Genomic DNA, 27,018 nt, shown 5'->3' with positions numbered 1-27,018 from the left:
GTAGTGTCAGTAGGAGGTGGACACGGGTCTTTAATTAGATCCATATCTACCTCGATGTGCGTCGTTCCTTTTCAGGTTTTCCCGGAGGGATACAGTGTGAATGGTCACATCTGTACTCCCACAAGGAGTCTGTGAGTACGGAGTGTACTGCCACCCCGTATCCTCACAGTTCTCCGTAGCAGGACCACCAGCCTTCCAGGCGGACGCCAACACGAAGATGTGTCAGCGATCCAGAGGGTCCTCGTCGCCAGGGCTGTGGAGTCGGAGTCGTGGAGTCGGAGTTAGTTTTGGTTGGAGTCGGAGTCGGTAGAAATGTACCGACTCCGACTCCAGCTTTAAAAAAAATGTATTAATATTTCATAATTGAACTTTCATATGAATTTTATAAATGTTACTCAAATATATATGTTCTATCAAACTATGAACAACAGTGATAAGCAGTTCTGCTGGAGATAGAGACTTTTTTTACTTCTTGTGTGTCACTGTTCTCCACTGCCCTTATCTAATCTTATACTTGGTTAACCTCATGCTGCCCCAACCCCCCCTACTTACAATGTATGAAACTGAAAGTGAAAATGTGTTGCAAATTCTTAGTAGTAAAGCTCCTCCTCTAGACTAGATCATACTAGGTGTGCGTCTTCCAAGCATCTCACAGCTGCCTGCTACTCAGAAGAGGAAGACTGTAAGAAGTATTATCCTTTCAACAAACTGCATCAGTTAACTGTGAGTACATGAGGAATAATAACAGTATTACTGAACACTATATCAGTTGTACGACCTGGCAATAATTTTGTACAATTGTTTTTAGGAAAAGGGGCAATTATTGATCAAGCCACACGATGGGGCAGTACTTGCTTAATGATTCAGCGCTTGGTTGAACTGAAAACCTTTCTTGTAGACATGGCTAACCCTCAACTGACGCTAAATGAAAGTCAGTGGAATCAGGTGACTGAGCTGGAAAAATTGCTAGAGTCCCATTTACAGTGACTAAAAAATTACAAGCAGAGGACTTAACTCCAGGTATTTTCTTAAAGGAGTGGAAGAACCTGATGTTTCGCCTATCCCAAAGAGGAGGGTTAATTGCAAGTGACATTGCTACATCAATGAAACGGAGAGAGGAGCTACTATTACAAAATAACATTCTTTTGGCAGCTGTTTATGTAGACCCAATGCATCGGATTCTTCTAGATGATCAACAGCTAAGTAAAGGAAAAGAAGCTCTGTTTGAAATAGCAGTAAGGATGAAAGGGCTGCAGAACAGTCAGGAGGAACAAGAAGAATTTGGTCATCCTGCCACATCTTCACCCTCATCATCAACTGATGAAGAATTTAATTTCGAAAAATATTTGGATCACAAGGACCGTGCAAAGCGTTCCCGCATAGAAGAAGAGTCATCCCCATCAAGGAACACAGCCAGTACATTTCAGCAGAATTTTTCATGTGCACTAAAAGAAATTGAGAAATTTGACCGTTCATCAAAAATAACAGTGCAACAAGCGATTCCTCTGTATCCTGACATTGTCAGAGATGTTGCCCGAGTGGTTACTGCTTTGCCACCAACACAAGTTAGTGTAGAGAAGTTGTTCTCTGCTCTCAAAATAATTAGATCAGATTTGAGGGCATCCATGAAGGAGGATCTGACAGAGGCAATACTTTTTCTGAGGACAAATTTATAGATTTCTTCTTATTAACTGCATAAAAGTGTTTATTGCATATTTACTTACAGTTTAGAAAAGTTTATAAAAGTTATTTGCTATATTCTAATTGTATTCTAATAAATGTAGTTTTTGCTCTAAGTGGTCTGATTACTTATATGATGGTGAGAAACTGAATAAGCACGATATTTAATATTTTACAACAGTAAATTTGTTGTTATGAATTGGCCATTTATGAAGGAGTCGGAGCCGGAGTCGGAGCCGGATAAAATCCAGGAGTCGGAGTCGCAACTGTGGTTTACCGACTCCACAGCCCTGCTCGTCGCCAGTCTCCCACCCACTTGCCTACCAGAGCCTGTTGGTTGGTTGAGACGCAGACTCTTCATGTACAGGTACTTTCCCGGGACGGGTAAGTATGGGGACTCTTTGGCCTGCAGCATTCCTCCCCGAGGGCACGTTTGCAGTGTCTTCCCCGGAGCAGGGATGCGGTGGCGCTGCGAACTCCTGCGCCCATCCTGCTCCTACAGCCAGCCCCTTCACCGCCCTCTTCTACCCCGACTCTCCGATCAGGTATTTCAGGGTCCTCTCGCGGCGGCGCTCACTTTGCGGCACCTCCGCGCCGACCCCGTGCTGACAGACGGCCGCCGCTACTAATTTAGGCCCCGGCTTTTGTCGGGACTACCTTAGCGTCGCGGCCACGCCCCCCGCCCCTTTCTTCTAAGCGGGCTTCTCTCCCACCCGTTCCAGGCCCTCCCACCGCCCTTCTCAGCCTGTTCCTGGCCAGGGGCGGCGCCGGATTCAGCAGGCGCTTGGCTCCGCCCTCCTTCCCCTGGGAGCGCGTTTTTCCCGGTTTCATCTCAGGCGGTCGCCATCTTTGCAGCTGCACAGCCGGATATCGCTCCCTGGGCCTGCCAGCCGGATATCGCGCTGGACATCCTGCATCTGCAGAGAGGTGGATACCTTCGTCTCTGGGGTCACCGGACCGTGAGTAGCTCTGCATCTGCAGGATGAACACCCTACTCTGCACCCTGTCCCCCAACCTTCCGGCACTACCTCAGGTTTCACTATGTCTAACTCCAAATCTGACCGTAACCACTCTGCGGCTCCCCCCTGCACTCTAGTCAACTTCTTTGCATGCTCTTCTTGCAATCGCAAACTTCCCTCAGGTCAGTCCACTTCCCTCTCCCTGGATTGTAGCAATCCTATTCAACTTGACGCCGCCCAGGAGCCATCTAGGGCCCCAGGCGAGAGTGAACACCCCATGCCCAGTTGAGCCTCGTCTCTATCACAGTCAGTGGCAGACCTCACCAAGGTGTCTCAGTCCCTAGTAGCCGTTCTGGATAAGTTAACCCTGGACACCTCTACAGGGTCCAGCAGGCCTCAAGAGGTTCCATCTGAGTCGGCCAGCGTTAGTCGCAAAAGACCCAGGCAGGATCTCCAGCCGGAATCCTCTCCTCGCCCCATGTCACCACATAGTCTTTCTCGGCAGCCTCCCTCCCGGGCCTCCTCTCACGAGTCAGGTGAAGCGCTCTCGGACAGGTCATCTGAGGGGATCTTAGAGCTGGATTCGGACCAGGATGCGAACATGGGGGTTACTGTACAGAACCTCATTGCAGCAATCCATCAGACCTTCGACATTGCTGACCCCCCTGCGAAATCCTCAGATCAGGAGGTTTCGTTCAGACGGGAGGAAACACCCTCCAGGGTATTCCCTTTACATTCCGAGTTTGGAAAGATTTTTACCAGGGAAAGAGGAGATCCGACCAGACGCTTTCAAAGAGGAAAGCGTCTTGGCTTTCTGTACCCGTTTGCTAAAGAGCCTCCCCCTCGGTCGACCCGCCCGTGTCCAGGCTTTCTACTAACACGGTTCTCCCGCTTTCAGGCGTGGCGTCTCTAAAGGATTCTAATGATAGGATTATAGAATCCCTAGCGAAGTCTGCCTTCGAAGCGGCTTCAACGGTGGTAAGCCCAATTTTTGCTTCATCTTGGGCAGCAAAGGCCATAGCTACTTGGGCAGAGGATCTTCGTCAGGGCATCCTAGAGAAAGCACAACCAGATCGATTGGCCGATCTCGCCAATCAGATTTCCCATGCGGGGGATTATCTGCTTTCTGCTTCTTTGGATGCCGCGTCCTGCGCAGTCCAGGCGTCAAGTAACGTTGTGGCAATCCGACGTACAATTTGGCTCAAGGCCTGGCAGGCGGACCTGTCTTCTAAAAAGTCTCTTACCAATCTGCCTTTTCAGGGAGGGCGCCTCTTTGGATCCCAACTGGACCAGATTATTAAGGACGCCACCGGTGGCACGAGTTCTCTCCTGCCTCAGTCCAAGCCTCGCAGACCTCCACTAAGGCGTCAGTTTCGACCCTTTCGGGCTTTCCGCCGTTTCAATACGGCGGAGAACCCATCCAACCAACAGAGACCACAGGCGCGCCAAGACAGAAAGAAAGTTTCCTTCAGGCCCACTCCTTCCTGGCGATCCCACTCTGCCCAGGGCAGACCATCCAGATCCAGATCTGGACGGTCTACATCGGCATGACTAACGTCGGACTCCCGAGGGTCCCTTCCAATTGGGAGGTCGACTTCTCTTCTTCAAGGACGTCTGGCTGGCCTCAGTAGAGGACGCTTGGGTCAGGGAGGTTGTATCGTCAGGATACAAGATAGAGTTCGTCTCTCTTCCACGGGATCGTTTCTTCGAATCCCGTCCTCCAAAAGATCCAGCTTTGGTCCCGGGGTTCTTTACTGCCATCGACTCTCTCCTCAGTTCCGGGGTGATTGTGCCCGTGCCCGAATTGGAGCGGTTTACAGGGTTTTATTCAAACCTATTTGTCATGCCGAAAAAAGAAGGGGCGGTCCGACCCATCTTGGATCTCAAGCTGCTCAACAAGAGAGTCAGTCTTCGCCACTTCCGGATGGAGTCGGTTCGTTCGGTAATCGCTTCCATGGAGGAGCAGGAATTCATATGTTCAATAGACATCCAAGATGCCTATCTACATGTTCCCATATTCTCCGGACATCAGAAGTTCCTGCGTTTTGCGGTTCGCCAGGAACATTACCAGTTCGTCGCGCTGCCCTTCGGTCTCGCCACCGCTCCCAGAGTCTTCACGAAGATCATGGCTGCGTTGATGGCCTTGTTGAGGATCAGAGGTCTCGTTCTTTTTCCGTACCTCGACGATATTCAGATCAAAGCTCCCTCTTTCCAACAGGCACGCCGAAGCTTGACGATCGTCCTAGACACTCTTTCCAATTTCGGGTGGATCGTCAACAGGAAAAAGTCCTGTCTGGTTCCTACTCAACGTCTTGTGTTTCTGGGCCTCCTGTTCGACACTCGTCGTTCAAGGGTCTTTCTCCCACAAGAGAAGATTCTCTCCCTGCGGCAGGATGTACAATCGCTGCAGACCACACGATTTCCGTCCCTCCGAACAACCATGAGGGTCCTGGGAAAGATGGTGGCGGCGATAGAGGCAGTTCCCTTTGCCCAATTTCACGCCAGACCTCTCCAACACGCCATTTTGTTGAGGTGGAACAGGTCGGCTCTATCCCTGGATCGCCCTGTTCGCCTTTCATGCCGGATCAAGCGGTCACTCAACTGGTGGTTGACGTCACCTCCCATCCTCTTGGGGCGGTCTTTTCTTCCCGTTCACTGGCAGATTGTAACAACGGATGCCAGCCTCCTCGGCTGGGGTGCAGTGTTCCGCCATCACACTGTTCAGGGTCGTTGGTCGACTCAGGAATCTGCTCTGCCGATCAACGTCCTAGAGATACGAGCGATCATCTGGCTCTCGTCCACTGGGAGAGGCTCCTCAGGGGCCTGCCTGTCTGGATTCAGACAGACAATGCCACAGCGGTGGCATAAGTCAACCGCCAAAGAGGGACACAGAGTGTTTTAGCCCTGGCAGAAGTGTCCAAGATCTTTCAGTGGGCAGAGATTTCGGTCCCGACAATCTCCGCGGTACACATTCCCGGCGTAGACAACTGGGCCGCCGATTTTCTCAGCCGCGAGGGTCTCGTGGCAGGAGAGTGGTCCCTACATCCGGAGGTATTTCTTCAGCTCTGCCGTCGTTGGGGAACCCCGGACGTCGATCTGCTAGCTTCTCGCCTCAACAGGAAAGTCCCACAGTTTGTATCCAGGGCTCGAGATCCTCTCGCAGTGGGCGCTGACGCTCTGGCCATTCCTTGCTCGCAGTTCGAGCTCCCCTACCTGTTTCCTCCCCTGCCTCTTCTTCCCAAGCTGTTGAAGAAGATCAAAGCAGAAGGAATTCCAGTCATTCTCATCGCCCTGAATTGGCCCAGAAGGTCTTGGTTCGCGGACATTGTCACCCTACTCGCTGACGCCCCCTGGAAGCTTCCAGACAGGGCAGATCTGCTGTCTCAAGGCCCGATTTGCCACCCCAATTCTCGGCCGCTCAATTTGACGGCATGACTGTTGAGACCGAGGTTTTGAAATGAGCAGGATTCTCTGGTCGGGTAATTCATACCATGATTCGAGCCAGGAAGCCATCATCTTCCAAAATTTACTACCGTACTTGGAAGGCCTATTTCACTTGGTGTGAGGCCAATCACATCGCACCCATGTACTTTTCGCTCCCTTCCGTTCTGGCGTTTCTTCAGGCAGGGCTGGATGCGGGGCTTGCTCTCAGTTCCTTGAAGGGTCAAGTTTCGGCGCTGTCCATTTTGTTTCAGAAGATGTTGGCCTCCCGCCCTCAGGTCAAAACCTTTCTTCAGGGCGTGGCTCACACGACTCCTCCGTATCGAGCGCCCGTGGATCCATGGGATCTTAATCTGGTTCTTGAGGTTCTGCAAGGTTCTCCTTTTGAACCTCTCAGGGATATTTCCCTTTCTCTCCTTTCTTGGAAGGTAGCTTTTCTGGTGGCCATCACTTCCATCCGGCGCGTGTCAGAATTGGCGGCTCTTTCCTGCCACTCTCCTTTCTTGGTACTTCACCAGGACAAGGTGGTTCTGCGGCCTCCGCCCTCTTTTCTTCTGAAGGTGGTGTCCTCCTTTCACCTCAATGAGGATATTGTTCTGCCGTCCTTCTGTCCGAGTCCAACTCACCCTCGGGAGCGGTCCCTGAACAACCTGGATCGGTCAGGGCGATGAGAGTCTATCTGTCTAGGACGTCTTCCTTGCGAAAGACAGACTCTCTTTTCATCATTCCAGATGGGGCGCGGAAAGGTCACCCGGCTTCCAAAGCTACTATTGCTCGCTGGATCAGATCAGCAATTTTGGAGGCCTACCGGGTTAAGCATCGAGTGGCCCCTCCGGGGATCAGAGCGCACTCTACCCGGGCAGTGGGTGCTTCCTGGGCGGTACGCCACAGAGCCTCCGCGCTGCAGCTTTGCAAAGCTGCAACCTGGTCTTCGGTTCACACGTTTGTGAAATTCTACAAGGTCAACACCTACTCTTCGGCGGACGCCAGCCTAGGTAGAAGGATCCTGCAGGCAGCGGTGGTGAGTCCACTGGCCTGATGGAAGTTTGTTTTCCACCCCAGGGACTGCTTTTGGACGTCCCATGGTCTCTGTGTCCCCCAATAAGGCGAACGAGAAAACAGGATTTTTGGGTTGCTTACCGTAAAATCTGTTTCTCGGAGCCTTCATTGGGGGACACAGCACCCTCCCATGTTCTACAACTCCTGTTCTTACTTTGGTTGATTGGTTACAGTTGAGTTGTTTGTTCTGTTTTCAATCTATTCTGTTACTTCTCTTACTGCTTTCTCACTAACTGAGGAATTCCCTGCCGGTCGGTGGGGTGTACACTGCGGAGGAGGAGCTAACCTTTTTTTGTGCATAGTGTCAGCCTCCTAGTGGCAGCAGCATACACCCCATGGTCTCTGTGTCCCCCAATGAAGGCTCCGAGAAACAGATTTTACGGTAAGCAACCCAAAAATCCTGTTTTTCTGGGAAGAAGTCCAGTTTTCTAACAGCTTTAAAATGCTAATGTGGGCACATAGCCTAATTGTACCCTTCACTATTTCCTCCAGGAATAAAAGAGATCACAGTGCTGGAGACGGACAATAAGATGGATACTGTAGAGACGGTGGTGCAGATACATGAAGAATACTCGCCAATGCTCAAACCCAAGAAACCAAGAAATGAGGAGTCTCCAGGTAAAGATTCTACGCACCTCAGTCTCTGTGTACAATATGGGGCCATGTGCATAAGCAGATTCATCCAGCTGCGCAAAAGAAAATGAAATGCAAATATTACAGGCACAAATGACAGCAAGTGGTGAGTTATTGGTGGCTGACACCAGAGACCACATCATGTAGCCTTCACTCCAGCTATCCTTGTGCTCACTCTTGGCATCACTGCTATGTATTCTGTTTCCCAGGATCGTAATAATAAAGATTCAGATTTAATTTCTAATGTCTCTAAGAACGCAGGTTTCGATATTAGGGTGTGTGCACACAGTGTTTTTCAGGCAGATTCTGACTGCAACCCGTCTGAATGATAAGGCCTTTAAAAAGTTGCAAAAACAGTGAGCATATCCACAGCAATGTAAAAATGCCCTGTTGTACATATGCTCATGATTCTTTTCAACTCTTCAGGCTTTAAAAGCCATAAAACACTAAAAGATGTGACCCGACAATTCTTTAGGTGTTTAAAAGTCACAACAACAAAGCCACCACAAAAACAACGGAAGATACACTATAGAAGGTACAGTTGTGGCCAAAAGTATTGACACCCCTTTAATTCTGTCAGATAATACTCAGTTTCTTCCTGAAAATGATTGCAAACACAAATTCTTTGGTATTATTATCTTCATGTAATTTGTCTTAAATGAAAAAACACAAGAGAATGAAGCCAAAAGCAAAACATTGATTATTTCACACAAAACTCCAAAAATGGGCCAGACAAAAGTATTGGCACCCTCAGCCTAATACTTGGTTGCACAACCTTTAGCCAAAATAACTGCGACCAACCGCTTCCGGTAACCATCAATGAGTTTCTTACAATGCTCTGCTGGAATTGTAGACCATTCTTCTTTGGCAAACTGCTCCAGGTCCCTGATATTTGAAGGGTGCCTTCTCCAAACTGCCATTTTTAGATCTCTCCACAGGTGTTCTATGGGATTCAGGTCTGGACTCATTGCTGGCCACCTTAGAAGTCTCCAGTGCTTTCTCTTAAACCATTTTCTTGTGCTTTTTGAAGTGTGTTTTGGGTCATTGTCCTGCTGGAAGACCCATGACCTCTGAGGGAGACCCAGCTTTCTCACACTGGGCCCTACATTATGCTGCAAAATTTGTTGGTAGTCTTCAGACTTCATAATGCCATGCACACGGTCAAACACTCCAGTGCCAGAGGCAGCAAAGCAACCCCAAAACATCAGGGAACCTCTGCCATGTTTGACTGTAGGGACCCTGTTCTTTTCTTTGAATGCCTCTTTTTTCTCCTGTAAACTCTATGTTGATGCCTTTGCCCAAAAAGCTCTACTTTTGTCTCATCTGACCAGAGAACATTCTTCCAAAACGTTTTAGGCTTTTTCAGGTATGTTTTGGCAAACTCCAGCCTGGCTCTTTTTATGTCTCGGGCTAAGAAGTGGGGTCTTCCTGGGTCTCCTACCATACAATCCCTTTTCATTCAGACGCCGACGGATAGTACGGGTTGACACTGTTGTACCCTCGGACTGCAGGGCAGCGTGAACTTGTTTGGTTGTTAGTCGAGGTTCTTTATCCAACATCCGCACAATCTTGCGTTGAAATCTCTTGTCAATTTTTCTTTTCCGTCCACATCTAGGGAGGTTAGCCACAGTGCCAAGGGCTTTAAACTTCTTGATGACACTGCGCACGGTAGACACAGGAACATTCAGGTCTTGGAGATGGACTTGTAGCCTTGAGATTGCTCATGCTTCCTCACAATTTGGTTTCTCAAGTCCTCAGACAGTTCTTTGGTCTTCTTTCTTTTCTCCATGCTCAATGTACACACAAGGACACAGGACAGAGGTTGAGTCAACTTTAATCCATGTCAATTGGCTGCAAGTGTGATTTAGTTATTGCCAACACCTGTTAGGTGCCACAGGTAAGTTACAGGTGCTGTTAATTACAAATTAGAGAAGCATCAAATGATTTTTCGAACAGTGCCAATACTTTTGTCCACCCTCTTTTTTATGTTTGGTGTGGAATTATATCCAATTTGGCTTTAGGACAATTCTTCTTGTGTTTTTTCATTTAAGACAAATTAAATGAAGATAATACCAAAGAATTTGTGTTTGCAATCATTTTCAGGAAGAAACTGAGTATTATCTGACAGAATTGCAGGGGTGTCAATACTTTTGGCCACAACTGTATGTCAGGGAAAACTGTGACTAACACATGTCATGTGCACCTAGTGGCATGTAAAAGTTTGGGCACTCCTTAGCAAAATTACTGTTATTGTGAACAGTTAAGCAAGTTGAAGATGAAATGATCTCTAAAAGGGCTAAAGTTAAACATGAGACATTTCCTTGGTATATTAGGCAAAAAAATATATATATACACTATCGTTCAAAAGTTTAGGGTCACTTAGAAATTTCCTTATTTTTGAAAGAAAAACACAGGTTTTTCTAATGAAGCTAACATTAAATGATTCAGAAATACACTCTATACATTGTTAATGTGGTAAATGACTATTCTAGCTGCAAACATTTTGTTTGTAATGCAATATCTTCATAGGTGTATAGAGGCCCATTTCCAACAACCATCACTCCAGTGTTCTTATGGCACTTTGTGTTTGCTAACTGTGTAAGAAGGCCAATGGATGGTTAGAATAGCCTTGAAAACCCTTGTGCAAGTATGTTAGCACAGCTGAAAACAGTTTGGCTGATTAGAGAAGCTATAAACCTGACCTTCCTTTGAGCTAGTTGAGAATCTGGAGCAGTACATTTGTTGGTTCCATTAAATTCTCAAAATGGCCAGAGAAAAAGAACTTTCATGTGAAACTTGACAGTCTATACTGGTTAGAAATGAAGGCTTTTCCACGCGAGAAATTGCCAAGAAACTGAAGATTTCCTACAACGGTGTACTCCTCCCTTCAGAGGAGAGTACAAACAGGCTCTAACCAGAGTAGAAAGAGAAGTGGGAGGCCCCGCTGCACAACTGAGCAACAAAACAAGTACATTAGAGTCTGTAGTTTGAGAAATCGACGCCTCACAGGTCCTTAACTGGCAGCTTCATTAAATAGTACACGCAAAACACCAGTGTCAACGTCTACATTGAAGAGGCGACTCCGGGATGCTGGCCTTCAGAGCAGAATGGCAAAGAAAAAGCCATATCTGAGGCATGCTAATAAAAGGAGATTAATATGGGCAAAAGAACACAGACATTGGACAGAGGAAGATTGGAAAAAAGTGTTATGGACAGACGAATCCAAGTTTGAGGTGTTTGGATCACACAGAAGAACTTTTGTGAGACGCAGAACAACTGAAAAGATGCTGGAAGAGTGCCTGATGCCATCTGTCAAGCATGGTGGAGGTCATGTGCTGGTAAAGTGGGAGATTTGTACAAGGTAAAAGGAATTTGGAATAAGGAAGGCTATCACTCCATTTTGCAATGCCATCCCATACCCTGTGGACAGAGCTTGATTGGAGCCAATTTCATCCTACAACAGGATAGTGACCCAAAGCACACCTCCAAATTATGCAAGAACTATTAGGAAAGAGGCAGGCAGATCACCAGATCTCAACCCCATTGAGCTGTTGTGGGAGCAGCTTGACCGTATGGTATGCAAAAAGTGCCCATCAAGCCAAACCAACTTGTGGGAGGGACTTCTGGAAGCATGAGGTGAAATTTCTCCAGATTACCTCAGCAAATTAACTGCTAGAATGCCAAAGGTCTGTAATGCTGTAATTGCTGCAAAGGGAGCATTCTTTGACGAAAGCAAAGTTTAAAGGAGAAAATTATTTCAAACAAAAAATCTTTTTTTCGAACCTTGTCAATGTCTGAACTAAATTTTAAATTCATGTGGCAACTCATTTGATTAATGAAAGTATGTGTTCATGGAAAACACAAAATTGTCTGGGTAACCCCAAACTTTTGATTGGTAGTGTACCTTTTGGTCATTGTGGCCAAAGACTTTTATTTTAACCTCATCGGTCCACAGGACTTGTTTCCAAAATGCATCAGGCATGTTTAGATGTTCTTTTGCAGCTGAATTTTATGGTGAGGATGCAGGAGAGGTTTTCTTCTGATGACTCTTCCATGAAGGCCATATTTGTGCAAGTGTGTCTGAACAGTACAACAAAGTACCACAACTCCAGGGTCTGCTAAATCTTTCTGAAGGTCTTTTACAGTTAAACGGGGGTTCTAATTAGCCTCTCCACCAGTGCTATGAGCAGCTCTCACTGAAATTTTGCTTGCTCTTCCAGACTTTGTTGATCTCCACTGTTCCTGGAAACTGCCATTTCTTAATTAAATTTCGAGCTGAGAAAAGAGCAACTTGGAAACGCTTAGCTATCTTCTTATAGCCTTCTCCTGCTTTGTAAGCCTCCACCATTTTCATTTTCAGAGTGCTAGGCTGCTGTTTAGAAGAACCCATGACTGCTGTCTTTTGGCGCAAGGTTAGAGGAGGCTGGGATTTTATGAAGCTGAGAAATTTGCATCACCTGGCTTTTCCTAACGATGGCAGTGAACACATCACAACCCTAACGGGCTAATTAAGGCCTAAATCCTTGGTCAACGTTATCTGAGCACACAAAACTCCAACAGTGGCCAAACTTTTGCATTGACCCATTTTCCTTTTTTTTTTTTTTGCAATTTTTAAAATGTAAAAAAAAGTTAGTATGTGTATATATATATAAATATACACTAGCTGAAGAGCCCGGCATTGCCTGGGCATAGTAACCAACTGTGGTTAGTTACAACAAATTATAATGATTATACTGCACATAAAAACATTTCACATCATATATTCAACACTACAGATTTGCAACACAAATTAAACGATTACCCAAGTATTGATAGTATTTTATTTTCAACTCATTCAAGAGCCTTTTGATAAACAACATGTGTATCTGTGTATCTAATCTAACCCTATCCTGTGTGATGATGTCTGCTGAGCTGTGTACCTAATCCTCCCCTGTGTGATACTTTCTGCTGAGCTGCATATTTAATCCTATCCTGTGTGATGCTGACTGCTGAGCCATGCATCTAATGCTATTCTGTGTGATACTGTGTGCTGAGCTGCGTATCTAATCCTATCCTGTGTGATACTGCTGAGCTATGTATCTAATCCTATCCTGTGTGATACTGACTGCTCAGCCGTGTATCTAATCCTATCCTGTGTTACTGACTGCTGAGCTGTGTATCTATTCCTATCCTGTGTGATACTGACTGCTGAGCTGTGTATCTAATCCTATCCTGTGTGATACTGACTGCTGAGCTGTGTATCTAATCCTATCCTGTGTGATATTGTCTGCTGAGCTATGTATCTAATCCTATCCTGTGTGATACTGACTGCTCAGCCGTGTATCTAATCCCATCCTGTGTGATACTGACTGCTGAGCTATGTATTTATTCCTATCCTGTGTGATACTGACTGCTGAGCCGTGTATCTAATCCTATCCTGTGTGATACTGACCGCTGAGCTGTGTATCTAATCCTATCCTGTGTGATACTGACTGCTGAGCCGTGTATCTAATCCTATCCTGTGTGATACTGACTGCTGAGCTGTGTACCTAATCCTAGTATGTGTGTTACTGACTGCTCAGCTGTGCATCTAATCCTATCCTGTGTGATACTGACTGCTGAGCCGTGTATCTAATCCTATCCTGTGTGATACTGAGCTGTGTATCTAATCCTATCCTGTGTGATACTCACTGCTGAGCCGTGTATCTAGTACTATTCTGTGTGATACTGTGTGCTGAGCTGTGTATCTAATCCTATCCTGTGTGATACTGACTGCTGAGCTGTGTATCTAATCCTATCCTGTGTGATACGGTCTGCTGAGCCGTGTATCTAATGGACGATAACACCATAGAAATGATAATAATAGACCTCAGTTACCACAACTGTCTACAAAGAAAACTGTTGCTGATAGCAACCAATCACAGCTCATTTTTCATCTTTTAAACAGCTCTGGGACAGCGTGGCGAGTTTTGAGTGGCGACTTTTGTGTTTCGACTTTTATGTGGCGAGGTTGGTGTCAGGGCTGTGGAGTCGGTAAGCCAAACCTGCGACTCCGACTCCTCAATTTCCTTTACTCCGACTCCAACTCCCACATATATTGCTTATATTCAAGTGAAAAATTTATTGTAGTACAATGTGAACATCAAACATTTAATCATTTTTATGATACAATAATCAAGACATTTAGATAGAACATAATATATATTTATTGGAATACAACTTTAGAACACAAAAAACTGTAATAAATTGTAAATATGTAATACACTATGTAATATCGATTAGATATACTGTGTATATATATATATATATATATATATATATATATATATATATATATTGTGAGGTGCCAAGGGGAGAGGTACTAGAAAACAGGTATATTTCTCCCCGTTTCATTTCATATATCTCCCTGTACTGATGATGAAGCCAGTTTATTTCACTGTAATTCAGTCCTGGTTTCCTTAGTGATCAGCATGGAAAGGACTGGTAGTTCCCCCTCCACTAATTCATTCCAGGTTTTGGTTTCCTGACTGGTCCAGCTGATAGGCTGAGAGCTCCCAGCTCCTCCTGATTATATCTCGTCTGCTGAGCTGGGAGCTGACACAGTAAGATTACATGGACTTGTTTGCTGTTATATAGGTTTATTTTGTAGTTAGCCTGCTATTGTTAGTTAGTGGCCAGACGGCCTTAGATGTTTTATTTCATGTTTGGCATGTGTAACATTGAATAACAAGTGTGCACAATAAATATGCCGTGTCAATATCCATGTGGAACTTGCTAGTCTGCTGTAGTGACTCCATAGCCACACGCTTGTGCCAAAGCAAAGATCCCAGCTGAGCTATCTATTCCCCACAAATGGTGGAGAATGCAGGCAACTGTGGCTGCTGGACTGTGACTGCAGAGAAAACGCTGTGTATGTCCTGGCTGAAAGCTTCTGCGCTTTTGAAGAGCCAAGAGTCCAGTAATATGGAAGAACTAGTGAAGCAGTTATTGCAAGCAAATGTGCAACAACAGCAGACTAATGCTTGCTTCCAGAAGGCTCTGGAGCAGCAACACCAGATGCAGCAAGAGCAGTTGGAGGCAATAAAACAGGCCTTGGTTCGGAAACCCCAAGATGAGGGAGACCGTGCACAAAGCGTTGCTAGTGCGCAGAAAGCCGTACAAAAGACTTTGCTTAAAATGACCGCAGACGATGATGTGGAAGCATACCTCACCGTGTTCGAACGTATTGCAGAACGTGAGCACTTACCGCTGGACAGATGGGCTGAGGTAGTTGCTCCGTTTCTGAGCGGAGATCCACAAAAGGCCTATTACGATCTGAGTGGAGCGGATGCTATGGACTATATCAAACTCAAAGGCGAAATCCTGGCAAGGCTGGGAGTAAACACGTATGTACGGGCACAGAGGGTGCATTTATGGACTTTTGTGGAGCATCAGCCAGCCCGCTCACAAATGCATGATCTCATCCATCTAGTAAAAAAATGGCTGCAACCAGAGGCTTTGACGTCCGCACAAATGGTGGAGCGTGTTCTAGACAAGTACCTGCGGTCCTTACCCGCTAAGATCCATAGGTGGGTTGGACAGGGTGACCCAACTACCGCTGACCAGTTGGTGAATATGGTCGAACGCTACAATGCTTCTGAAAGCCTACTCCAAGGGACGTTAGCACCCCACTGGCTCCGCAAGAAAGCGCTGGAGAGTCCTGCGAAACCTACTTCATCTTCAAAAGAAGAGAACGTCACAATGAAGGGTGGCAGACCTACAAAGGACTATGGAGGTGGTGTGGGCTCACAGCAAGCCAGCAGACCTCGTCTGAGATCTCCATCGAGGAGGCAAGGGCCTATACAATGTTGGCGATGTCGCTGGCTTGGCCATGTAGCAGCTAACTGCCCAATGACTATAGAGCCAATGGACTGTAGCGCTATGAGGCGTCTTTCATTATATGTGCAGTCAGTCTGTGTGGCGGAGACCCTCACGGGAAATGAACAACACGTGTGCCACGTCGAGGTTGACGGTTATAGTGTGAATGCCGTCTTGGATTCCGGCAGTCAAGTAACTTTGGTACATGCCAGTTTGGTGGACTCTAGCGCCCTAACAAACTTAACCGTGGGCATTAGTTGCATCCATGGGGATACTAAGAACTACCCCACTGCCTGGGTTACTCTTGCCACGCCAGTAGGGACCAAAAGACATCAGGCGGCAGTCATAAAGTCTATGGGACATAGTGTAATCCTGGGGAGAGACTTTCCCTTATTTTGGGACTTGTGGAACTTCAAAAGTGGCATGAACCCTCTAGTTGATGACGGTACTCTGGAGCTAGCCCCTGAACCATTACAGCAAGACGACGGAGAACCCATCTCAGAGGAAGTACCAGGATCTGTGGACTCTCCTCTGGCTGTGTATGCAGGCGAGGCAGACGAGCTAGAGGATGTTTTAGAAATGCCTGATCTTGAGGTGGCCCGTGGTAAGTTCGGGACCGCTCAGCACCAGGATCCTACTCTAGCAAGGGCGTGGGAAAACGTAAAGGTCTCCGAGGGAAGACCATTGTACCCAGGGGCTCAAACCGAGTTCCCACACATAGCGGTGCGGCAGGATATGCTGTATCACATAGACAAGGTGCGAGGAGTGGTGGTACAACAACTAGTGGTACCTAAGTCCTTTCGCCAGGTAGTTTTGGAGTTGGCACATAAACATCCCTTGGGAGGACACCTGGCGGTAGAAAAGACAAAACACCGTATTCTGCAACGTTTCTTTTGGCCGGGTCTTGTGGGAGACGTGACCCAGTACTGTCGGTCATGTCCTACGTGTCAATTGACCGCACCTATGTCACATTTTAGAAGCCCCTTAGTGCCCTTACCAATAATAGAGGTGCCCTTCGAGAGGATAGCAATGGATATAGTCGGACCGTTAGTTAAATCTGCCAGGGGTCATCAGTACATTTTGGTAGTATTGGATTATGCCACGTGTTATCCCGAAGCAGTGCCCTTGCGGAATGCCAATGTGAAATCAATTTCAAAGGAGCTGGTTAATATGTTTTCCCGCATCGGCATTCCGAAAGAGATACTTACGGGTCAAGGGACCCCCTTTATGTCTCGTATACTTAAGGATTTATGTAAACTGCTAAAAATCTCCCATTTGCGTACCTCAGTATATCACCCTCAGACTGACGGTTTGGTGGAGCACTTTAACAAAACCCTAAAGGGAATGTTGAAAAGGGTGGTGGATAAGGACGGTAGAGATTGGGATGCCCTACTACCATATCTCCTGTTCGCTATACGTGAGGTACCCCAATCCTCCACAGGCTTTTCACCTTTTGAGTTGGTTTATGGGCGGTGTCCTAGAGGCCTGTTAGATATTGCCAAGGAGACTTGGGAACAAGAGGTGACTCCTTATCGCAGTGTAATTGAACACAACACTTATGCAGGACCGAATTGCAGCAGTTATGCCAATAGTTAAAGTGTGTTTAGAGCGCGCACAAGATGCCCAAAGCACGGTATACAACCGAGCGGCTAAAACACGAGTCTTTCAACCCGGAGACAGGGTGTTGGTATTGGTACCTACCGTAGAAAATAAATTTCTTGCGAAATGGCAGGGACCATACGAAGTGCTGGAACGAATAGGTGAAGTAAATTATAAGATACACCAACCAGACAAGAGAAAGCCCGAACAAATATACCACATAAACTTGCTTAAGGCCTGGCAGGACAGGGAGAGTCTGGTGGCAGGAGCTGCCCTTGAGGATGGGCCTCGAGGGGCACCACCTTCTAAGCTAAAGGACCCCCAGGTAGCTCTGCCAGAAGTGGGTATTGCAGACACGCTATCCGAAAGCCAAAAACGAGAGACCAGGGAGTTCATACAGAGGAACGCAGATGTTTTCTCGGAACTTCCTGGCCGGACTCACCTAATTAAACATGACATTGTTACTGATCCACAGGAGCGGGTACGGCTAAAACCATATCGAATTCCGGAGGCTCGGAGACAAGCCATTGCCCAGGAAGTGAAGAAGATGTTAGCGCTCAGGGTCATTGAGAAGTCCCGGAGTGACTGGGCTAGCCCTATTGTACTGGTGCCCAAACCCGATGGGACTATCCGATTTTGTAACGATTTTGGGAAAGTAAATGAAGTATCGAAATTCGATGCCTACCCGATGCCAAGAGTCGATGAACTGATAGAGAGACTGGGTTCGGCCAGGTACATATCCACTATTGACTTAACAAAAGGTTATTGGCAGATTCCCCTCACGGAATCAGCCAAAGAGAAAACTGCCTTTGTTACGCCCCAGGGATTATTCCAGTACCGAGATATGCCATTTGGGTTGCACGGTGCCGCAGCCACCTTCCAACGTCTAATGGATATTGTCCTAAAACCCCATGGCCAGTATGCGTCCGCATACTTGGACGACATCATTATCTTTAGCGATGACTGGGACACGCATTTGTCAAAAGTACAAGCCGTCTTAGACTCCCTAAAAACAGCTGGGTTGACTGCCAATCCCAAGAAATGTACGTTGGGATTGGAAGAGGCTCGCTATCTGGGATATAGCATAGGGAGAGGAGTCGTAAAGCTTCAAGCCAATAAAGTGGACGCTATTCAAAATTCGCCACGACCGGTAACCAAAAAACAGGTTGGAGCTTTTTTAGGGATCGTTGGTTATTATAGGCGGTTCATCAAACATTTTGCGACCATCGCAGCTCCTCTCACAGATCTTACTAAGGGGTCGAAATCTGTCACAATAAAGTGGAACGCAGAAGCAGAGGAGGCCTTTCAACGATTGAAAACAGTCCTCTGTGACCATCCAGTGTTGGTTGCACCAGACTTTAAACGGGAGTTTATTGTCCAAACGGACGCCTCTGGGGTGGGCCTCGGCGCGGTTTTGTCTCAAGAAGTAAATGGCGAGGAACACCCAGTGGCCTATCTAAGCAGAAAGCTTACGAGAGCAGAAAAGAACTACAGTGTAGTTGAGCGGGAAGCCCTGGCTGTGAAATGGGCCCTGTGCACCTTGCGCTATTATTTACTAGGTCGCCAGTTTAGGCTAGTGACAGACCATTCGCCCCTAACGTGGATGTCCCGGGCAAAAGAGGGCAATGCGCGGGTGACACGCTGGTTCTTAGCATTACAAGGGTTTACATTTTCCATTGAGCACAGGGCGGCCACAGCGCACAGAAATGCAGATGCGTTGTCTAGAACGCACTGCTTGGTGACTCGTCGTGTCCGACCCCACGGGCTCAAACAGAGGAGGGGGGTGTGTGAGGTGCCAAGGGGAGAGGTACTAGAAAACAGGTATATTTCTCCCCGTTTCATTTCATATGTCTCCCTGTACTGATGATGAAGCCAGTTTATTTCACTGTAATCCAGTCCTGGTTTCCTTAGTGATCAGCATAGAAAGGACTGGTAGTTCCCCCTCCACTACTTCAATCCAGGTTTTGGTTTCCTGACTGGTCCAGCTGATATAATCAGGAGGAGCTGGGAGCTCTGTCTATCTCGTCTGCTGAGCTGGGAGCTGACACAGTAAGATTACATGGACTTGTTTGCTGTTGTATAGGTTTATTTTGTAGTTAGCCTGCTATTGTTAGTTAGTGGCCAGACGGCCTTAGATGTTTTATTTCATGTTTGGCATGTGTAACAATAAATATGCCGTGTCAATATCCATGTGGAACTTGCTAGTCTACTGTAGTGACTCCATAGCCACACGCTTGTGCCAAAGCAAAGATCCCAGCTGAGCTATCTATTCCCCACAAAATATATATATATACATATTGTGTGTGTATTTATATATATATATATATATATATATATATATTTATATATAATAAACTATGTAAGTGGCAAAAAGCAGTTTTCAACAAAAACATACTAAGCAACATTCGTGCAGTCTATGAATTTGTCCTAAGAAATAGAATTGCCTCCACCAGATCCTCCTTCATAGATGACCTCAAATCTGACCTAATAATTTTAAGGCCAGAGAACAACCTCTCTACAGTAACTTGGGTTGGAGGCAAAGCCGTAACCACATGGGAACATCTCTAACAATTTCCGGGTATAAAGGAATTGCCTCATGTACAGTCAGTTTTGATGAACGGTTGAATTTTTCTATTTCTTTGAGAGCAAGTGAAACATTTTGCTGAAATATGGTCAATCTGCTTGCTATAGGAGACTGAGTGAAGTCTTTTTCCTTGCAGCAACGCTTTTCCTGCTCCATGTCATCCAAATACTTGTCAATGTCAAACTCCTCATCTGGCGAGGATGAAGATATGGCAGCAGTAGCACTGTCAGTACCCAAGTCCTCTTGCGCCTGGCAGTCCTCCTGTAGGCCACTCATCCTAACTGCTACCTCAGTCAGAGCTTCTTTTCCTTTAGTAAGCTGTTGATCATCAAGCAGTATACGATGACTTGGGTCCACATAAACAGCTGCCAGAAAAATTTTATTTTCCAATAGCTGTGTCTCTCTCCGTTTCATTGAAGCAGAAATGCCATCTGCGATTAAACCTCCTATTTGAAACAGGCAAAATAGCAAGTTCTTCCACTCCCTTCTGAAAATGCCAGGAGTTAAATCCTCTGCTTGTAATTTTTTAGTCACGGTAAATGGGTGGTTAAGCAATTCCTTCAATTCAGCCACCTGTGTCCATTGACCTTCATTTAGGGTGTAACGGGGTCTTCCAAGCTGGGGTACCTCTTTCAGTACCACCCCGTGTTTTCGGAGGTCCGCTCTGCGTTGGCTGGAGTCTGAATGAATGGCGCTGGCTGGAATTCCTCTGAGTGCATGGGCGCATATAAAAGATCACTGCTTCTCCATGTATTTCCAGTCTGACAACACTTTACTCACAGGACACAGAATATATCACACAGATACAGAGGGCCGGCCAATAGACAAGCGTCAGGCCAGACATGCATTACAAAAGCTGCCGGTGGCCGGAGCCTGCGGATGTTTACTGTGGGAATTACAAAGGTGGGGGGAAGGCTGACACTGCTGATACATTAGGGACATGCATCTCACATGGAACCTTTTATATATACGTATAACTGCACAACATATTCTGGATGCTGAGTGGTTCTGTAACAGGGTTACCTGAGGGTTCGCCATATCTATAAGAAATGGTTTTAGTTCAAGCAATCGCTCAATCATTAAATAAGTGCTGCCCCACCGAGTGGCTTGATCGACAATTGCCCCTTTCCCAGCACGTCTCTTCAAGATGGAATCAATTTTAGGGGTTCTGGCAGCAATAGCCAATTTCCTCACTTTTCCAGTCAGATTTCTAGCATGTCCCTCTTGCAGACTATCTCTTATTGCCAGCTGCAGCGTGTGCACAACACAATGCATGTGATGAATAGGAAAGTGTTTTGAAGCAGCTTCAACAAGATCATCTATTTCTAAAGTATAATTTTGCTGTTCTTCTGTTGTAATATCTGTTTGTTCCTCAGTTACATGAACAGCACTGTGGCCTTCCATCTCAAACATACTAAATCCTAAATTTTCTTCTAGCTGTTGTTCATTACTCTCATTCATCAGTTTAATTGTACTTATCATGTTTGAAGCATTCTTCGTTACAATAGCAAGAACTTGTTCTTTTTTGAGTTTGTAATCTTGCAGGACTTTTTCCACTAAGGCCTGGAGAAACTGGCTGCTGTGATGAGCTTTAGTATCTTTTACTGCCAATGTCTTGGTACCAATTTCTTTGTTGTCACAAACATATCGAACATTGATGGCAAAATAGTTCACTCTGTGACGTGTGCAGGCATCCATTTTAAGAAACATGAAGCGTCTTTTGAGAGTCTTTTTAAGATCTTCCTTTTGTTTAAGGGCTTCTTCAATCACTAATTTTCTAATACTTTCTCTTTCCAGAGAAACACCAAGTTTGCGGGCCATTTCTCCAGTAAGAGCTGTAAAAGCTGGTCGTGCAAATAGTGATAATGGTACACCGTCCTTCACAACAAGCTGTATGAGCTGTCTTTTAAACATATCTGCTGTCATTGTTACAGTAACTTTATCACTTACAAAATATCTTGTTAATGATGTTTGAGATGCTCTTTCCTCCTCATTTGCCTGGCAGGAAGTGCTGGGTGCTGGTTTCTTGGTGCTGCTGTTATCTTTCTCAGTCACAGCTTTGAAAACTTCTAGGTGGAAGCGTTGTAACTGTCTTTTTAGATTGGAAGCTCTTGTAGGAGCATTTTTATCACTGCCTGAGTATGCGCTGATTTTGGCGTCACTGTGAAATGCTCAAATACAGCTGACTTCATGGGGAACTTCTTAGACATTTTGTAATCATATAAATTCACTCTCAAAATAATTTTGTCTTATAAAATAAAATAATTCCAGCAAGAACAGGGAACCATGTACAGTGGGGAAAATAAGAATTTGATACACTGACAATTTTGCATGTTTTGCCACCTACAAAGAATGGAGAGGTCTACAATTGTACACTTCACCTGTGAGAGACAGACTAAAAAAATCCAGAAAATCACATTGTATGATTTAAATAATATGCATTTTATTGAATGAAATACGTATTTGATACAATAGAAAAACAGAACTTAATATTTGGTACAGAAACCTTTGTTTGCAATTACAGAGGTCAGACATTTCCTGTAGATTCTATTTCTCTCAGTTGAAGTGTACCTATGATTAAAAATTTCAGACCTCTCCATTCTTTGTAGGTGGGAATCAACAGTGTATCAAATACATACTTTCCCCACTGTATAATTTTATATAGAAATAAAACAAACTTTGCATAAATCAATAGTACAGATGACAAATATAAAGTTTGTAAAATATGTCATTAGATAGCTTTACTTTGAATTTCCAAGGCTTTTCTTATTAGGGTACAGCTCACTAAATGCTTCACAGTCTATGAGGAGGGAGGGAGCAAGTTTGTTGTGTATCATACTCCAGGAACAAAGAAACTGATAACAGAGCTAATAACTTGATGTTTTGGCTTCCATACCTATTGCTTTATTTTCCCTGTATATTGTATAAAAGCTAGCTTCCCAAAAGTATATGAGCTCAAAGAAAAAACAAACAAGCATCAAGCATACAGAGAGAACATACAGTATACTGGACTATTGATTTATGCACAGTTTATTGAAAGTTTAAAAATGCTTTAAGAAGTAATTACCTTAATCTTGTTATCCTGTTCACTCTAGCAATTCTTCTGAGATAAGTGCCTTCCTTCTTTCTTAATATGGTTACTTGTCTGTGTTGTACCCTTGTCTGTAGAGGAGGAGCTTCACTGGTGCTAGAGTTCACCACTGACACCTCAGCTGCTGCAGAACCTCATACTGCACACCCCTACACCTTAAGAAGATGTGGTGAATGCAGTCTATTTATTCCAACTATCAGTTGATGTGTTCTGAAGACGAGCAATGCCTGTCCTGGGCGTCCTTTTGGGCAGCTATGAGGTGTACCTGACTGGTGCTAAAAAAAAAAAAGTGTTAGTCTGTGTGCTACCCGGCTTTCATTGTTTTTGGTACAGATATGATATGGACAGGCAGATATGGATAAATGGATGGAGCAGATTTCTATTCTGCTTTTGCTATTGAAAACATTATGAGCTCAAAAACCTTTCAGGTGATGCGGTTTTTTAAAAATCTGATCTGCTTTTGCATCTGAAAAACATATCCTCAAAAAACGCAGCAAAAACGCTGTTTGTGAATGTAGCCTTAGATCAGGAATAGAGCAGCCATTTATAGGACATTTCATAACTTTCCCAAATTCCTATGAAAAAATATTCAGCACATTCTGCATTGAATACTGTACCCAATTTATTATATATTTTAGGAGTCTGAGTCAGTCCATTTTATACCGACTCCGACTCCACAGCACTGGTTGGTGTATGTGTGGTGAAATGTGTGCTGAGGGTGGTATATGTGTTGAAGCACGTGGTAGTGTGCGGCGCATTTTGTGTGTGTTCATATCCCCGTGTGTGGTGAGTATCCCATGTCAGGGCCCCACCTTAGCAACTGTACGGTATATACTCTTTGGCGCCATCGCTCTCATTCTTTATGTCCCCCTTGTTCACATCTGGCAGCTGTCAATTTCCTTCCAACAATTTTCCTTTCACTTTTCCCCATTATGTAGATAGGGGCAAAATTGTTTGGTGAATTGGAAAGCGCGGGGTTAAAATTTTGCCTCACAACATAGCCTATGACGCTCTCGGAGTCCAGACGTGTGACTGTGCAAAATTTTGTGGCTGTAGCTGCGACAGTGTGGATGCCAATCCCGGACATACACACATACATACATACAGCCACATTGAGCTTTATATATTAGATATACGGTGTGTGTGTATATATATATATATATATATATATAATAAAATATTTTTTTGCCTACAAATGAAATGTGTCACCTTTAACCTTTAGCCATTTTTCTTTGCGGATCCGTTTTTTTTCCCATTGACTTTCATTATTGGCGGATCCTGACTGATTGCCGTCCGTTGCATCCGTTTTTTGTGAGGATCCGCCACGATGCTAGTGTCCATCAACATCCTCAAAGATTTCAAAACGGAGCTTGCAACGTTTTTTTCTCTGGCGGATCCTCCAGACACTGAATTAACCCCAAATTCTGTCTGGGTGCCGGAGAAGAAGAAGAAGAAAAAAAAATTCATTCTCTCTCTCTCTCTCTCTCTCTCTCTCTCTCTCTCTCTCCCAGCGTTTCCTTTAAATTTCGTCATTTTCAGGATCCGTCTCAAAACGGATCCTGTGACATCAGTTGAGAACGGATCCGCTTGTCCGCCTTTTTGACGGATTATAACTGATGCAAAAAACTGAAGTGTGAAAGAGGCCTTAGGCTAGTTTCACACTAGCGTTTTTTAGCGCTGCGCTTCGTGCGCAATAGAATCGCATGTAAAAAAAAAAACGCATCATGCGTTTTGTGTGAGTTTGCTTTTTTAGGCGCATGCGTTTTAACCAGTTTCTAGCCATGTTAACTCTTAAAACGCATGCGATTTTAAACGCAGTCGTGCACATGTTCATGCGCACCCCTGCGTTCCCATAGACTGTAATGTGATTTTTTTTTTGCGCATTCCGTGCACAAGCGTGCGCGAGACAGGTCGGACGGACCAAAAGTGCAACAGGTTGCATCCCGCGCGCCTAGGCGCACGCTACAAAAACGCGTGCACACGAAAACGCATGCGAACGCATGCATATACTAGACCATGTGCCCCCATGTTAAAGATAGGGGCGCAGGACGAATGTGCATGGACGCGCACGAAGCGCAGCGCTAAAAAACGCTAATGTGAAACCAGCCTTAGCTGTTCACAATAGCAGTAATTTTGACCAGTGGTGCCCAAACTTTTACATGCCGCTGTACACTTACTGGATTTTGTTACCAAATTAAAGGGAAACTGTCATCTGTTTAATGCCACCAGGACTGCTGGCTCCCTCATTGCAAAATTATATATTCAGAGCGTGAAAATTATTCAGCATTGATATGGCCTGTGGTTACAAATCAACTGAGAGAAACTTAGGAAAAGACAGATAAGAGTCAGACTCTGTGTCAGAAAAGCTTGCTAACAGATTCTCAGTTAACTCCATCTATAGCCAACAGAGGACAGCTATACTGGTATAGAAGGCAAACTGTGCAACATTCCAATTTCTTTATTGCTTCATTGGGGGGGACACAGGAATGCATGGGTGTATGCTTCTGCCACTAGGAGGCCGACACTATGCACAAAAAAATTAGCTCCTCCTCTGCAGTGTACACCCCACCGACTGGCACCAAATTAATCAGTTTTAGCTTCGTGTCAGTAGGAGGCGGACACAGGTCTCTCAATAGACCCATATCCACCTCGGTTTTCTGCTTTTTCAGTATCGTTTTCCCCTTTTTCAGAAGGTTCTTCTCTTCTATCTCTTGAAAGGAAACAGTGTGAATAGTCAATCTCTTATCCCACGTAGAGGGAAAGAGTACGCCGTGGCCTGACACCCTGTATCCTCATCTGTCTATCCAGCAGAACCCCTGTCCCTAACACACAGGATATGTTCAGGTGACCTGAAGATTGGTCTTGACTAGTGATGAGCAAGTATACTCGTTACTTGGGTGGTCTCTGAGTATTTTGGCGTGCTCGGAGATTTATTTTGTGTCGACGCAGCCTGAATACATGTGGGTATTCTATCAGCCATATCCTCCTTCTTCTCCTCTCGCTTCCTCAAACTCAATGTAGACAAATCTGAACTCATCATCTTTCCTCCATCTCACAGATCTTCTTTACCCGACCTAGCTATAACAATTAATGACATCACACTTTCCCCAGTACCAGAAGTCCGCTGCCTCGGAGTAACCTTTGACTCTGCCCTGTCTTTCAAACCGCACATCCAAGCTCTTTCTACCTCCTGTCGCCTCCAGCTCAAAAATATTTCCAGAATCCGTCCTTTCCTCAACCCTCAATCTACTAAAATGCTTGTGCATGCCCTCATCATCTCCCGCCTCGACTACTGCAACATCCTTTTCTGTGGTCTCCCTGCTAACACCCTCGCACCTCTCCAGTCCATCCTTAACTCTGCCGCCCGACTAATTCATCTCTCTCCTCGCTACTCCTCCGCTTCTCCCCTCTGCAAATCTCTTCACTGGCTCCCATTCCCTCAGCGTATCCAGTTCAAATTACTAATTCTGACCTACAAGGCCATCTATAACCTGTCTCCCCCATATGTCTTTGAACTAATCTCCCCGATACCTTCCCTCACGTAATCTCCGGTCCTCCCAAGACCTCCTTCTCTCCTCCACACTTATTCGCTCCTCACCCAACCGCCTCCAAGACTTCTCCCGAATAGCCCCTATTCTCTGGAATTCTTTGCCCCAACAAGTCCAACTATCAACCACACTTGGAAACTTCAGACGGAACCTGAAAACCCACCTCTTCAAGAAAGCCTATAGCCTGCAATGACCCCGCTACCTCCTTCTCTCTCACCACTACCGGCGATATCACCTCAACCAACACCGGAACTGCTGCAACCCACCAACCTACTGTCTCCTTCCCCACCATCCTGTGGCATGTAAGCCCGAAAGGGCAGGGTCCTCTCTCCCCTCTGTATCAGTCTGTCATTGTTAGTTTGTTTACTGTAAGTGATATCTGTAATTTGTATGTAACCCCTTCTCATGTACAGCACCATGGAACCAATGGTGCTATATATATATATATAAATAAATAATAATAATATTCCCTTACAAACAGGCAATCCTCACATGTATTCAGTCTGTCCAGCAGCCGCAAATCATGCAGCTGCGTCGACACAAACTAAATCTCCGAGCATGCCAGAATATGGAATTCTCATTCGATTA

At 45.5% G+C, this 27,018-nt stretch overlaps 1 protein-coding gene across 2 annotated transcripts in view; it reads left to right on the top strand.

The window, feature by feature from the left end:
* CUNH2orf42 (chromosome unknown C2orf42 homolog) overlaps nucleotides 1–27,018 on the top strand; it is a 65,642-nt gene that overhangs the window by 14,155 nt on the left and 24,469 nt on the right. Inside the window, exon 3 of one of the 2 annotated variants that reach the window (XM_073569082.1) lies at nucleotides 7,632–7,757. The exons of the other annotated variant lie outside the window; for it this stretch is intronic. Within the exon in view, the coding sequence (XP_073425183.1) occupies nucleotides 7,632–7,757 (126 nt within the window). The remainder of the gene's footprint in view (nucleotides 1–7,631; nucleotides 7,758–27,018) is intronic. 2 annotated transcript variants of the gene reach the window in all.

Source organism: Dendrobates tinctorius, unplaced genomic scaffold, assembly GCF_039654945.1.
Source record: "Dendrobates tinctorius isolate UK_male_01 unplaced genomic scaffold, ASM3965494v1 ptg000022l, whole genome shotgun sequence".
NCBI classification, from domain to species: Eukaryota; Metazoa; Chordata; class Amphibia; order Anura; family Dendrobatidae; genus Dendrobates; species Dendrobates tinctorius.
Note: the sequence above shows the minus strand (reverse complement) of the source record. Positions and strands in the feature narration are given on the sequence as shown.